This window comes from Schistocerca nitens, unplaced genomic scaffold (assembly GCF_023898315.1).
Source record: "Schistocerca nitens isolate TAMUIC-IGC-003100 unplaced genomic scaffold, iqSchNite1.1 HiC_scaffold_375, whole genome shotgun sequence".
Lineage (NCBI taxonomy): Eukaryota > Metazoa > Arthropoda > Insecta > Orthoptera > Acrididae > Schistocerca > Schistocerca nitens.
Genome location: NW_026045909.1, coordinates 6,304,899 through 6,320,232, shown reverse-complemented (window position 1 = coordinate 6,320,232; position 15,334 = coordinate 6,304,899). Strand labels below are relative to the sequence as shown.

At 46.7% G+C, this 15,334-nt stretch overlaps 1 protein-coding gene across 1 annotated transcript in view; it reads right to left on the bottom strand.

The window, feature by feature from the left end:
• Nucleotides 1-15,334, bottom strand: part of LOC126229575 (aminopeptidase N-like) — a 166,043-nt gene that overhangs the window by 69,015 nt on the left and 81,694 nt on the right. The window contains exons 7-9 of the mRNA XM_049942342.1: nucleotides 11,420-11,603; nucleotides 11,175-11,331; nucleotides 6,079-6,160 (exon numbers count right to left, since the gene is read on the bottom strand). Coding sequence (XP_049798299.1) covers nucleotides 6,079-6,160; nucleotides 11,175-11,331; nucleotides 11,420-11,603 — 423 coding nt within the window. The remainder of the gene's footprint in view (nucleotides 1-6,078; nucleotides 6,161-11,174; nucleotides 11,332-11,419; nucleotides 11,604-15,334) is intronic.

Here is a 15,334-nt window from a genome sequence, read left to right as displayed (position 1 = left end):
CCGTTGAGAAACGCGGTTTGTCACTTTTGTCAAAGGAAAGGACACATCCAGACTGTTTGTTTGCGTAAACGCAAGAACAATTCTAGTGCTGCCCAGCCCATGGATATTCATGTTCTTCAAAGCCAGCCCGCCCAGAAGGTCGCGTTTAAAGACTCTTCCACGGTTAGTGTGGGTAATAAACTTGTTCGCAATAAGCCACCCACCCAGCCCTCTGCTATGCGACCCAAGCGTAATTCAAACGCTGTAAAAAGTAATGTACAGACTGCAAGTGAAGCGGGAGTTGTTGTTCCAACCGCCCAACCCACGAGTTGTCGTAAGCAGCGAACACGCGCTAAACGCGCTGATTTTGTGTCTTCCGCCTCCGCTGCACCGATCCAGAGACAGTGTAATAAACTACTTGTGAAGCTACGCATCCAGGATAAGACCTTCAATTTTCAATTAGACACTGGTGCGTCTGTGACTCTCATAAATAGTGCTACGTATGCGGCTATCGGCCGCCCTAAACTTTCAGCGGCAAAACATTCTTTGGCTACTTATAGTGGCGAACAAATTCCTGTGTTAGGTGTGTGTAGCGTGCCAGCCACATTCCGTGGCAATACAAAATCAGTTTCATTCACAGTGCTCCGCGCTACAGACAGTGTAAATATTTTCGGATTAGACTGTTTTGACTTGTTTGGCCTGTCTATCCAAGACAATGTGTTGCAACTTAATTCTGTTGTTGTTCCTCAAGACAGCATAACCGATTTGTGTAAACGATACAGTGACATATTTAAAGACGAACTCGGTTGTGCTGCGAACTTTGCCGCTCATATTACGTTAAAAGATAATGCTCAGCCTCGATTTTTTCGTGCTCGTCCAGTGCCTCACGCCCTCCGGGCACCTGTAGCAGATGAACTTCGTCGTTGGCAAAACAACAGTGTTATTCAACCCGTTTCAGCGAGCCAGTGGGCTTCTCCCTTAGTTATTATAAAGAAACCGTCTGGCAAGTTACGTTTGTGTGCTGATTTTAAGTCGACAGTTAATCCTCAGACTGTCATTGATTCTTTTCCTTTGCCTAGACCGGACGAGCTGATGGATAAGTTAGGGGAAGCTCGTTTCTTTTCTAAAATTGATCTCCGTGAAGCATATTTGCAATTGCCCCTCGACGAGCAATCACAACAGTATTTTGTCATAAACACGTCGTTGGGGTTGTTCCGTTTTCTGCGTTTGCCTTTTGGTTGTGCGTCAGCTCCGGCTGTTTTTCAGCGTTTTTTGTCCCAACTTTTGGCTAATGTGCCATCGTGTTGCAACTATTTAGACGATATTGTTGTGTCCGGTCGGACGCCTGCTGAACATTTCCGTAATTTGGAGTGTTTGTTTACAGTGTTGTCTCAGGCAGGCCTACGTTGCAACATCGATAAATGTTCATTTTTCCTTACGGAGTTGGAGTATCTGGGACATGTTATTAATGCTCAAGGCATTCATCCCTCCCAGTCACATTTAGCAGCTATTTGTGATTTGCCCGCCCCTCGCAATCTGCATGAATTGCAAGCAGTTCTTGGCAAATTGACATATTATATTAGGTTTATACCTAATGCATCACAGATTGCTGCACCGTTGCATCGTCTCCGCCGTAAGAATGTTCCGTTTGTGTGGTCAGCTGATTGCCAATCAGCCTTTCAGCAGCTAAAAGAGGCTTTATTGAATGATCGTTGTCTGGTCCATTACGACCCTAACAAGCCTCTGGTGTTAGCTTGTGATGCTTCTTCTTTCGGTCTCGGTGCTGTGTTGTCTCACCGAGTCGGTAACACCGAACGTCCTATTGCGTTCGCATCTAAATTGTTAAACAAAGCTCAGAGTAATTATAGCCAATTGGACAAGGAAGCGTTGGCTATTGTGTTCGGTGTCACAAAATTCCATCACTACCTCTATGGTAGACCATTCTATTTAGTAACAGATCACAAGCCCCTGACGTCACTGTTTCATCCGTCTAAACCAGTTCCTCAGCGGACAGCTCAGAGACTACAACGTTGGGCTCTTTTGTTATCCCAATACCAGTATGAGATACTGTATCGCCCTACAGCTCAGCATGCAAACGCTGACGCGCTTTCTAGATTGCCGATTGCTGCGGATGATGTCTTCGATTCCTCTGACGACTCTTGCCATCAGATTGACGCCGATGAGCATCAATCCCTCCGGGATTTTCCGATTGATTATCGTCAGGTGGCACGTGAGACAGCTACGGATCCTCATCTGAGTTTACTATTACGTTTTGTTCAACGTGGTTGGCCGTCCAAGGCAAAGGACATATCGGATCCTGTGGTTCGTCGCTATTATCCGCAACGTCATCTGTTGTCTGTTTCGCACGGAGTTTTGCTGTTACGCACCGAGAATGACCAGCTTCGTGTAGTGGTTCCCCAAGTGCTCCAATCCAAGGTCCTCGACTTGTTGCATCAAGGTCATTGGGGAGTGGTCCGCACCAAGCAGCTTGCCCGCCGTCATTGTACATGGATCGGCATTGATAAGCAGATTACGCAGATGTCTACAGATTGTTCGACGTGTGCCGAACACCAAGCTGCTCCTCCTCAACGCTATTTTGAGTGGGCACGCCCTGCCGGTCCCTGGCAGCGAGTACATATTGATTTCGCTGGTCCATATTGGCATTCTCGTTGGCTCATCGTGATAGATGCATTTAGTAATTTTCCGTTTGTTGTGCCCATGCAGTCTACAACGTCTGCACAAACTATACAGGCGTTGACTTCAATTTTTTGTATTGAGGGTCTTCCAGAAGTTTTAGTGTCTGACAATGGTCCACAATTTACCTCTGCTGAATTTGAAAGTTTTTGTTCTGCCAATGGCATTCGCCATGTTCTTACTCCGCCGTTCCACCCTCAATCGAATGGTGCAGCGGAACGTTTTGTACGCACATTCAAGGATCATATGGACCGCCTTCGTGCTACGCACTCTCGTCAGCAGGCCCTCATCACGTTCCTGTCGTCGTACCGGACCACGCCACGCGACGGCCCTTCGCCTGCGGAGCTTCTCCACGGCCGTCGTCATCGCACCCTCCTACGGTTGTTGCACCCCCCGGATCGACCCGCCGCTTCTGAGCATCGCACGCGTTTTCAGCGCAACGACGCCGTTTTTTTCCGAGTTTATCACGGTCGCCGTCGTTGGGAACGTGGTACCGTGATAAGTGTCCAGGGTCGCGGTTTTTATACTGTTCAAGGTGCTACTGGGGTGCACAGGAGGCATCAGAACCAGTTGCGCCGCGCTGGCCGCCCGGATTCTGCCGCTCGTTCTTTGTCCACAGATTTGGTCCGCGGCGGGTTCCAGCCGCGCCTTCCGACTTCGCTGCCGCCCCCAGGGCAGCAGCAGCAGCCGTCGCCGCTACCACGCCGACAGCCCGTCCCGTTGATGCCTCCCGCGCAGCTTCATACGGGAGCGCCCCGGGTGGTCGCTCCGGCGCCAGCGGTCCCTCTTCAGTCGCCACCGCCTTCGGAGCTGATGGACGTCGACCCCTCAGCCGGGCCGCCTTCCCAAGCGGTGGCTGTGCAGCCTGTACTGCAGCCGCTTTCCTTGGGCAACCCCAAGGAGTCTGACACCGCAGCGCCTTGTCCGGCGCCCACTCAGCAGCCGTCGACGCAGCGTCAGACGCTGCCTCTCTTCGTGGGTCCCGACGCCCCGTCGCGTCCAGTACCAGAAGCTGCGCCCGTGGTCACAGGCGTGCACCCTGACCTCGGTTTTCAGTCGGTGTTTCCCGAGGCCCCGCGCAGCCAATGCTGGGGTGCGGACCGGGGACTGCCACCGACAACAGTCTCCGCCCCGGTCTCTTCTGCTACGTCTGCGGCCAAACCCCTCCCCCGCCGTCGACGCTCGCCACGTCATTATTCAACGACGGTGCGGCGATTTGGGGGGGAGGAGTGTTATATCCTAGCCAGTAATGCCAACCGAGCCCACTGCCAAAAAGGTTGGCAGCATCAAAGTCCGGACGCCGTCCGTATAAGCAGCGCCAGCGATACAGGAAATCGCCGCAAGTCTGCGCGCGCCACCGCTGGCTTCTGGCTTCTTAAGCGCTGGAGTCGCGAGCGCTAGGACAGTTCTGGATTCGCCGCTCAGTTGTAGACTCGCCACCGAATTGTGTACTTGCTAGTCAGTTGTGTGTTCATCGCAGCAGAGTTGTTGTTTGTCGTCAGCCGACGCTGACCTAGTCGCACCGACTCGAACTAGACAGATTTCTGTAGACCATGTTCACCACTGTGTTCTGTATCGTCGTTAATAAAGATAAGTACCGACTTTCATTTAATCCGAGTGTTTGGGTTTTCATCTTTCTATTCACTGTTCCAGCGGACTGGTCGGCCCGCTATTAAAAGTGTGGCGGTGACTTCGTAGGCCGTTTCTACAGCGAAGTGTTGTCGCTACGAACGCCGTCACAAAAGAAACTTCGAAGACTTGCAGAATCCTGAAGTCAATGAAAAACACGTATGGTGGCGTAGTTCAGAGTAAAATCACAAAGTAGAAGTTCGGATTAGAATCGCGGATGCCTCTCTCAGTTTTGGTAGCCTTCCTTCAGACCTCAGAAAAGCACCCTGCACAATCATTTGTAGCCAGTCCAAGAAAGGGACTAGGTGCTCTTCCAGTCAGAGTCAGGAAGTCCCTTCACTGGCTCCCAACATAAAGTTAAAGATGTACCCGCCAAAGACATACTTGTGTATGGAAACAGGAAACGAGTGCCTCCCTATCTTACGTCTAGACTTGATAGTCGGAAATACTGAACATTTTGTTGCTCTTCGCGCGGTACTCTCACGACAGAAGGAAGTTCAAAAATTTGGAGACACGAATGGCTGCATATTTTGCTTGAGGAGAAGTGTCTGGAGACCGCACACAGAAGGACAATGGGAAGTTGACAGCTGAGACCTCCACTCGAAGTTTACTAAGAAGCAGGGTTCTTCTATAGAGGACACCAGTCTTCCTTCCCACTGCTCATTGTCCAAGGAAGTTGGGCCAGAGGGTAATCTCTGCCCGCCGCTATGGCCGAGTGGTTCTAGGCGCTTCAGTCCGGAACCGCGCTGCTGCTACAGTCACAGGTTCGAATCCTACCTCGGGCATAGATGTGTGTGTTGTCCTCAGGTTAGTTAGGTTTAAGTAGTTCTACGTCTAGGGGACTGATTACCTCAGATGTTAAGTCCCATAGTCCTTAAAGCCATCTGAACCATTTGATAATCCCTGAATGGCTCGCCCGACTGTCCATGCCCTCCGCTAGCGTAGACCTACAGTCTGAGTGACCGGTAGCTCTTACAGAGCGTGCGAAAATTTCACCTGTTCTTGACCCAGCGAAGAGGAACTGCCCTGGTCAATGCCAGAAGCATTATTGGAGAAACTACCATAGGAATGAAATGTTAGATTACATACAGAGGAGTGGCTTACCAACACTGCTAAACGACACCCCTTAACCACTCATGTAATCGGTGAGCAACACAGTAAAAACCGAATCGTAAAGTAAATGAAGCAAGAGAATCTCGTAGGCAATTCAGCATGCGAATAGGATAAAATGTGAGGAGAGAGGCATGAAAATGGTTGCCACTTCGCAATGTCTGGTGTTACATGCCTCCAAAAATCTCCCAAGGACTTTTCAAATGCGTGCCACGCGGATCGATGTTGTATTGCGTTACAAAAGTCGAACATCACGATATCAAGTAGGTGCTGATAAACGTTTTGCCTCATCTGTGCATAGAGGTAGATACTTGATTCGAGTTTTGCCGCAAAGACGCCCTTGTACACTGAATGAAGTAGCTAAAGAGTTAAACTAAAACACAATAAAATATGTAAACAAACAGTTTTCAAAGTTTCTGCGTGCACACGACCCCTGAAATGGACATACTCATTAAATCACAATACAGTGTAAACGTACTAGTATTAGCCACTTTACAGGACTTCACAATTAGAGAAATGAAACCAAGTGAATCTAGAAAAGTAGAATATAGAATAACTCTTAGGGCTACATCACGTCCGTAATTTTGTAATGCACATTTTTTTTTAAAAGGTTGTGTTATATCCAGGGTCAAGAAAATTTATTACCAATTTTTGAGTGGTACTTACTTGTTTCTGAGGTAGTTGGAGAGGCCTCTGAAGAACGCATCAGATCCCATGACGTTCTCTATCATCCAGATTATTGATGCACCTGCCACAAACACAGATTATGTTTCGATGGAACAGCTTACTTTGTCAGCAAAAATCAACTAAGGCAGAATGGTCAACAATTCTTAATTAAGCTATAATTACTGCATGTGCTGTAAACGCCTCAAGAACAGTTCATATTGTTCATAGTGTAGATCCACCATTTCGTTCTAATGTGATAATCTTCATTACAGGTTTATATTTCAGTTGCACACGAATCTACACAGCCACCTGCTACTATCGCATCGCCGGCCGGGGTGACCGAGCGGTTCTAGGCGCTACAGCCTGGAACCGCGCGACCGCTACTGTCGCAGGTTCGAATCCTGCCTCGGGCATGGATGTGTGTGATGCCCTTAGTTAGATTTAAGTAGTTCTAAGTTCTATGGGACTGATGACCTCAGACGTTAAGCCCCATAGTGCTCAGAGCCATTTTTGCACTGTCACATTTTTAAAGCCAGCGAGACAGTGGCGCCATCCAGCCACCTATCATCAGCTCCAACGGCAATCCGTATGTGTGTCATTTAAGCCGACATCCGCAATATTCGGAAATTTCAGCTCAGATTTTCAGGTCGGAGATCACAACGGCATATCATGCAACGACAAGTCAACAATATTCATGAACAATCTCACATAATAGAGAACACATGGGATAAGACGGAACGCAATTTTTATTTTCAGAATGGTTGACTACATCAGAGCGAGGTCTTCGATCAACACCGCCAAGCGGTAGTTCGTACTAGATTATTATTTGCAACAAGGTCGGAGGTGTTCATACCACAGTAGCGAACTTAGGCCGACTTGCCTCTCAGTTTCAGCACATTTGTTAGACATGTCACCGAAATTTTTTTAATGCTTACATGCTGGTACAGCTACTTCTCTTTTTTCCAAAGGCTTCTTTAATTTGCCTGTAGGCGTTGTCTAGCTTTCTCCTAGTTATACATGGTTCTATAGACTTACATTTCTCCTGCAGCCATAGGGAAGAGTTGAAAAGTGGAAGGACTTTGCAAGGGAAATGAAACAAATATTGTAGGTAGGGAAGATGGTGCAGATGAGATAGGACATACGATATTGCGAGAAAAATTTGACAAAGCACTGAAAGCCCTAAGACGAAATAAGGCGCCTGGAGTAGGCGACATTCCCCCAGAACTGCTGATATCCTTGGGAGAGTCAGCCATGACCAAACCATTCCTCTTGATGTAGAGGCTATATGAGACAGGAGAAATAATCTCAGACTTCAAGAAGAATCTAATAATAACAGTTCCAAAGAAAGTAAGTCCTGACATGTGTGGATATTACAAAAATGTTAGTTTATTAAGTCACGGTTGCAAAATATTGACACGAATTATTTACAAAAGAAAGGAAAAAACTGGTATAAGTCGACCGCAGGGAAGACCATTGCGGAGTTCTGGAGAAATATTGGAATACGTGAGGCAACACTGACCCTATGACTTACCTTAGGTTAATGAAAGGTAAACCTGCATTTATAGCATTTGTAAACGTACAGAAAACTTTTGACACTGTTTGACATGAATGCATTCGTCAAATTTCTGTAAGCAGCAGGGGTAAAATACGGGGAACGAAAGGTTATTTATAACTTGTACAGAAACCAAAGGGCAGTTATAACAGTCGTACAGCATGAAAAGGAAGCAGTGGTTCAGAAGGGAGTGAGACAAGGTTGTAACCTATCCCAACAGTTATTCAGTCTGTACAGTAAAGAAGCTGTGAAGCAAAGCAAGGAGAAAGTGAAAGTGAATTGCAGTTCAGGGAGAAGAAAAAAAAAAAAAACTTTGAGGCTTGCTGATAACATTGCAATTTTGTCAGAGACAGCAAAGGACTTGGAAGTGCAGTTGAACGGAATGAGCAGTGTCTTGAAAGATGTAAACATTAACAAAAGCATGATGATTCTCTTCTCCGTAATGTAAAAACATTCACTAAGATTCACTAAGATCATCACCAAGTGTATAGTAAAACAACGAATCTTAATCAAGGGGGCAAACAAGCTGGATATAGAATTATTATCCGTGCAGTCACGTCTCCTTGCCCGTAATGCTTAGTGACAAAAGGTAGATGTTAAAATGTCATTCTAACATGTATACAACTGCAAGACTATCAATCTTGAGTAACAGAAATCATGAAAACAAGCATTCCTACTTAAATTCCACTTCTGTGTTGAAGCTGCAGAACTAATGCAAGATAAGATGTAGGAGAGGCACCTAGTAGGACAGTAATGCACCTGCACTCACAAGACAGCAGTTATACACTCTTTTTGGTGCGTGACATGATCAGAATAACAAATGCAGAGGAAGCAACAGTGCTCTTAGACAAATATGTCCTTCACTTTACCCTCGCACTGCTGTATCACAGTAATGCAAATTAGTAGTACGCGTAAACAATTGAAAATGATGTTCTCAAACAATAGTGTTGCTCTCAATCATCCACTGGCTACACACAGTTGGCAGTGTATCTCTTTGTAGCATGATGTCTTTGTTATCGGATGACATGTTTACGGCAGGCTACATGCTCACTGTGAAATGGTGGACAGGTCACACAGACCTTGTCAGTTCACTTTCATAAACAAAAACGGAAGTCCTACCTTTAAATTAATTAACAAAGCAGTAAAATAGTAATTTATTAACGAATGACACAGTATCACTCGGAACTTATATTATCAACTTCTGCACAAGTAAAAATTTGTATCTAATCAGGATCCCTAATTATAACAAAATTTTGACATCACCAGTTTTGTCGAACGTTTCCATCAACAGATGAGGTACAAATATTCACAAAAAGTGTCGTCTAACGAAAAAGGAAATTGTTTTGTATACATGAACACTATTGTCAACTTTCAAGCTTTGGATAAACCTTTTTGCAAATATTCATACCACATCTGTCAAGCAATAACTTGACCGAACTGACGATGTTGACATTTTATAGTAATTACTGATACTGAAGTAATAAAAATATTAATAATATTTTAGGCACTGAAGGGACTTAATCGCATGTGAGTGACGTTCAAAATTTTTAAAATAAATAAAAAATTGTATCGATACTTGTCGTCACTTTCTTGAGTAATTACGTGATCGTCAACATGCAGTGTGGTGTTCATCTACTGTTGGCCTCCTAATTCGATTCTCGTAGTGTATTTCGATGGACGCCGTTTTCTAATCTACTGGCGATTATTATACATTGTGTTGTTCCGAAATATACCAAGTAATGGAAACAAAAGGCCGTAATCTGTAACTTACATGCAAGCGGGTGAAGAAGCATGATAACCAAACCAAGAGAGAATCCATAGGTCGCTCTATACTTATTTCCAACCACACTCATTAATATTACGTGCACTCAAAAGATCCATACTGCGCTATATGTCTTTACAAACGTCGTGGTAATTGACTCATCTCTCGCGAGGTTACACCAGTCTGTTTGAGACATGCAAGCTCAGTGCTTACTAGGCACTGTATTGCACCTTGAGGAAAGTCTTCGCTGCCAATTGTCGCATTCGTAAGTCTGCCTTCCTCTGTGTGGAAATACTACAATGCAATGGCTGGATTGCATAAAGAAGACTGATAGGTACTTTCCTGCATAATAGGAGATTTTTCGTCTGTCTCCAGGGCAAGAAGAGCAGGTGGAGAAATCAGAGGAATGGCCTACCTCAGGGAAGCGTCCTCGCCCCAGCTCTGTATAATATATATACAAATGACCAACCAGTGCCAAAAATCACGCGCAAATTTATGTATGCCGATGACACTGCAGCTGCAGCCCAAGGTAACAATTTTATGGATGTAGAGGAGAAATTAACCAGTATCTTGGAAGCTCTCTCCCAGTATTATGAGGCAAACCACCTAAGGCCGAACCCTTCCAAGACGCAGGTCTGTGCATTCCATTTAAAGAACAGGGAGGCAAATCGCGAATTAAATGTAATATGGAGAGGTGAACGTCTCGAGCATTGTAAAACGCCCAAATATCTTGGTGTCACGTTGGATCGCACACTGACCTATAAACATCATTGTAATGCTACAAGGGAAAAAGTCTCAACTAGAAACAACATCATCAGGAAACTAACCAGCGGATCCTGAGGTGCAAACCCAAAAGTCCTGAGAACTTCAGCCCTTGCGCTCAGTGTGTCAGCCGCGGAATACGCCGCTCCAGTATGGTCTGCATCAACACACGCGAGAAAAGTTGATGTCGCGGTGAATGAAATGGCACGAATTGTTACCGGATGCTTGAGGCCAACCCCAGTGCACAAGATGTACTTAATGATGGGGATCGTACCGCCCAACATACGACGTGACATCGCTGCCGAAGCCGAAAAAACCAAGCAAGGAAAAGACATGCGTCACCCTTTATATGGACACCAGCCTGCTGACCGACGGCTTTGTTCGAGGAAGAGTTTCCTGTCACGTACCCGAGCCCTGGAAGGGTCGGCGCAGAGAATCGTTTGAAAAGATGACTAATCGACCTGAGAAACCCCCATAAAGATGTATAAGAAGAACTGGCGCCTGGTGGAGACCTACCATACACAGTCTGGAGAACCCTAAACCGTATGAGGGCAGAAGTGCCTAAGTGCAAGACAAACCTGCAGCAGTGGGGTTTCCTAAAAGAGAATGAGAACACTCTCTGTCTGTGTGGTTCTGTCCAGGATCCTCAACACCTGCTTATCTGTCCATATTTAGACCAGCCCTGCGCAATGAATGGCTTATGGGAGGTAAATGACAAGGCCATATTGGCTGCTGATTTTTGGAAGTGTGAAATCTAGTTCCGGACACGGAAAGTAAGTATAAGGAAGAACAGAAAACTGCCTGCTTGACATGTATAGATAACACATGCTGCAGTTGTGGACATACCTGTCACTATGTACACTTTGTTTTAATAGTCATCAGATAATTTCGAGTAAATTGAAATTCACTTATATAAATTTCCATTTACTCAAAAAGAAGAAGAATCAAAGCAATATTTTCCTCTAAATTTTGAAGCAGTGTGAAAGGAAAAGATAAAATCTAACGAGCTGTACTGCTTACCCTTCTGGTAAATGTTGTAATCCATGAAGGCCTGGTCAGCTGTGATGTTGGGGTTCTTGGTGAGTGGGTACTCTTCGCCGCTGACGTCGGCCGTCATGGCGGTCTGCAGCAGAGTGGTCACCGCGAAAACCTCGCGCTGGCGCCACGTGGGCTCCACCTGCACACACAGACACACGTTAACACTCTCTGCGACCGCTGTGAGAACACGCGTCGTGAGAACTCCACAGCAGCGCGTGGGAACTCACCACATCGGTAGCGATCCACTGGAAGTAGGTGGCGAAGCCCTCGTTGAGCCAGAGGACGTTCCACCAGTCGCAGGTGACCAGGTCTCCGAACCACTGGTGGGCCACCTCGTGCTGGATGGTGCCCAGAGATTGCTCCTTGGTCGCCTCCGACGTGTAGTTCTCCAGCACCAGGAGGCTGCCCTGCCTACAGAAGGCACCGCATTGTCGTCCACTGTACCGCCAACGCTGACAGGGTGTCAGCACCTACATCTATCTACATGTGCGTCTAAGTGTACATCTATGTACTACTGACCGGGGCGGAGGGAACATAGTGTAGAGGTGAATGTTGTACCTAGAGGATAGTGTACCTACGAACACGTGATAACGTATTGTACATTACAGACATAAGTATTCAGAAAACGTGAAAACTATGACAAAACGAAAATGCAAATTTGTTACCGTTTGAAAACGATACTGCGTATAATGCTTGTAAAATTTCAGAAACAGTTACATGAAAATAACTCAGCTTTGTGAAAATGCCTTTGTTTGTATCTGCCAATCATCTTGAATCAGTTAGCACTATTAGTCAGACTGTAATCTGTTACAGTTCAGCTGTACACGTGGAATATTAAAATCTCTAAATAATGTTTACATTTCAAGAGGAAACCGAAAGAAATCGTGTTTAGTAACTACAGCAGTCGAAAACACTCTAAGAAAAGAAGGCACTGCAGCATGAATTTCGACTCAAAAAATGTTCAGTCAGAATCAAAAATTCAAATAAATGACTTTCATTACTAATAAGCTCATACGTGTTTCACACTGAGCAAAATGTGAAGTACGAAGTTACACAAGCCACCAGTTATGGATTTTGATTCCATTCCTCACTAGGCAGTGACACTGCTAAAGGGAGGCTATACTTTAGTTGATGTCAAGTATCTAAGAAACGGGAGACTTCCCATGACAGTTCCAGACTAACATTATCATCTCATTAGCGAAGAAGGCATGTGCACATATACACTCCTGGAAATTGAAATAAGAACACCGTGAATTCATTGTCCCAGGAAGGGGAAACTTTATTGACACATTCCTGGGGTCAGATACATCACATGATCACACTGACAGAACCACAGACACATAGACACAGGCAACAGAGCATGCACAATGTCGGCACTAGTACAGTGTATATCCACCTTTCGCAGCAATGCAGGCTGCTATTCTCCCATGGAGACGATCGTAGAGATGCTGGATGTAGTCCTGTGGAACAGCTTGCCATGCCATTTCCACCTGGCGCCTCAGTTGGACCAGCGTTCGTGCTGGACGTGCAGACCGCGTGAGACGACGCTTCATCCAGTCCCAAACATGCTCAATGTGGGACAGATCCGGAGATCTTGCTGGCCAGGGTAGTTGACTTACACCTTCTAGAGCACGTTGGGTGGCACGGGATACATGCGGACGTGCATTGTCCTGTTGGAACAGCAAGTTCCCTTGCCGGTCTAGGAATGGTAGAACGATGGGTTCGATGACGGTTTGGATGTACCGTGCACTATTCAGTGTCCCCTCGACGATCACCAGTGGTGTACGGCCAGTGTAGGAGATCGCTCCCCACACCATGATGCCGGGTGTTGGCCCTGTGTGCCTCGGTCGTATGCAGTCCTGATTGTGGCGCTCACCTGCACGGCGCCAAACACGCATACGACCATCATTGGCACCAAGGCAGAAGCGACTCTCATCGCTGAAGACGACACGTCTCCATTCGTCCCTCCATTCACGCCTGTCGCGACACCACTGGAGGCGGGCTGCACGATGTTGGGGCGTGAGCGGAAGACGGCCTAACGGTGTGCGGGACAGTAGCCCAGCTTCATGGAGACGGTTGCGAATGGTCCTCGCCGATACCCCAGGAGCAACAGTGTCCCTAATTTGCTGGGAAGTGGCGGTGCGGTCCCCTACGGCACTGCGTAGGATCCTACGGTCTTGGCGTGCATCCGTGCGTCGCTGCGGTCCGGTCCCAGGTCGACGGGCACGTGCACCTTCCGCCGACCACTGGCGACGACATCGATGTACTGTGGAGACCTCACGCCCCACGTGTTGAGCAATTCGGCGGTACGTCTACCCGGCCTCCCGCATGCCCACTATACGCCCTCGCTCAAAGTCCGTCAACTGCACATACGGTTCACGTCCACGCTGTCGCGGCATGCTACCAGTGTTAAAGACTGCGATGGAGCTCCGTATGCCACGGCAAACTGGCTGACACTGACGGCAGCGGTGCACAAATGCTGCGCAGCTAGCGCCATTCGACGGGCAACACCGCGGTTCCTGGTGTGTCCGCTGTGCCGTGCGTGTGATCATTGCTTGTACAGCCCTCTCGCAGTGTCCGGAGCAAGTATGGTGAGTCTGACACACCGGTGTCAATGTGTTCTTTTTTCCATTTCCAGGAGTGTATATGGAGAGCAACAGACGATAATCGTCTAGCAAATCATAATTTGAAACTTCCTGGCAGATTAAAACTGTGTGCCCGACCGAGACTCGAACTCGGGACCTTTCCCTTTCGCGGGCAAGTGCTCTACCATCTGAGCTACCGAAGCACGACTCACGCCCGGTACTCACAGCTTTACTTCTGCCAGTATCTCGTATCCTACCTTCCAAACTTTACAGAAGCTCTCCTGGGAACCTAGCAGAACTAGCACTCCTGAAAGAAAGGAATTAGCGGAGACATGGCTTAGCCACAGCCTGGGGGATGTTACCAGAATGAGATTTTCACTCTGCAGCGGAGTGTGCGCTGATATGAAACTTCCTGGCAGTTTTAATCTGCCAGGAAGTTTCATATCAGCGCACACTCCGCTGCAGAGTGAAAATCTCATTCTGGAAATCATAATTTGCTGTCCAAAATACACACAAGATTAGGTAATAGCCGAAGAACAGTTTCATTACTTTAGAAGAGAAGTCCTCTGGCGTATCTGTGGCCATGTTTGGTGCTAATAAATTTTGTTTTTGTCGCCAGAATATTTATTTTATATTTCACTCGTTATGATCGTTTCGATATCATGACGACCACACCTGTGGTACAAAATTATAACACGCTGCATAATAAGTTGCTAATTGATCCATCTGATGGCGACTAGAGAGAATCTCACTGAACTAAAATAAATAAATGTCGTGTGGTTAGGGCCCTGCGACGGGTAGACCGTTCGCCGGGTGCAAGTCTTTCGATTTGACGCCACTTCGGCGACTTGCACTTCGATGGGGATTAAATGATGATGATCAGGATAACACGACACCCAGTCCCTGAGCGGAGAAAATTTCCGACCCAGCCAGGAATCGAACCCGGGCCCTTAGGACTGACATTCAGTCGCTCTGGCCGCCATTTTTCTCATTTTGCTCGGTATTGTTCGTTGCGTTTGGTCTGGGCGGATATCATAAGACACCCGTTCATGCTGATCATCGATTCCTTTACTCATTTTTTTTTTTTTTTATTACAGAGGGCGAGCAGCTCTCTGACTGAACACGATGAGCTACTGTGCCGGCACCACTCAGCTACCGGGGCGGGCCTCACTGAACTGCCCAGTATTGACGAGGGAAGGTAACAACAGTATCGGTGTCAACTGTCCCTCAATTGGAACTTCAGATGGCTCCCATCTAAACAAGGATTATCTGATAAGTGAAGAGATCTCCTTAGATGGCAAAGGGCCTCGATATGGCGAATTTATTATATTTTCGGTTTACTATTTAATTATATATGACAGCTTCTGGGAAAAGGTTAACAATGTGTCGAGATATGAAAAGTGGTAATAAATTAAAATCATTGGGGGAAGTGGCAACAGAACGACTATTCACGTTGGTGTGTAGAATATATGAGTCTGGCGATATACCATCTGACTTTCGGAAAAGCATCATCCACACAATTCCGAAGACGGCAAGAGCTGACAAGTGCGGGAATTA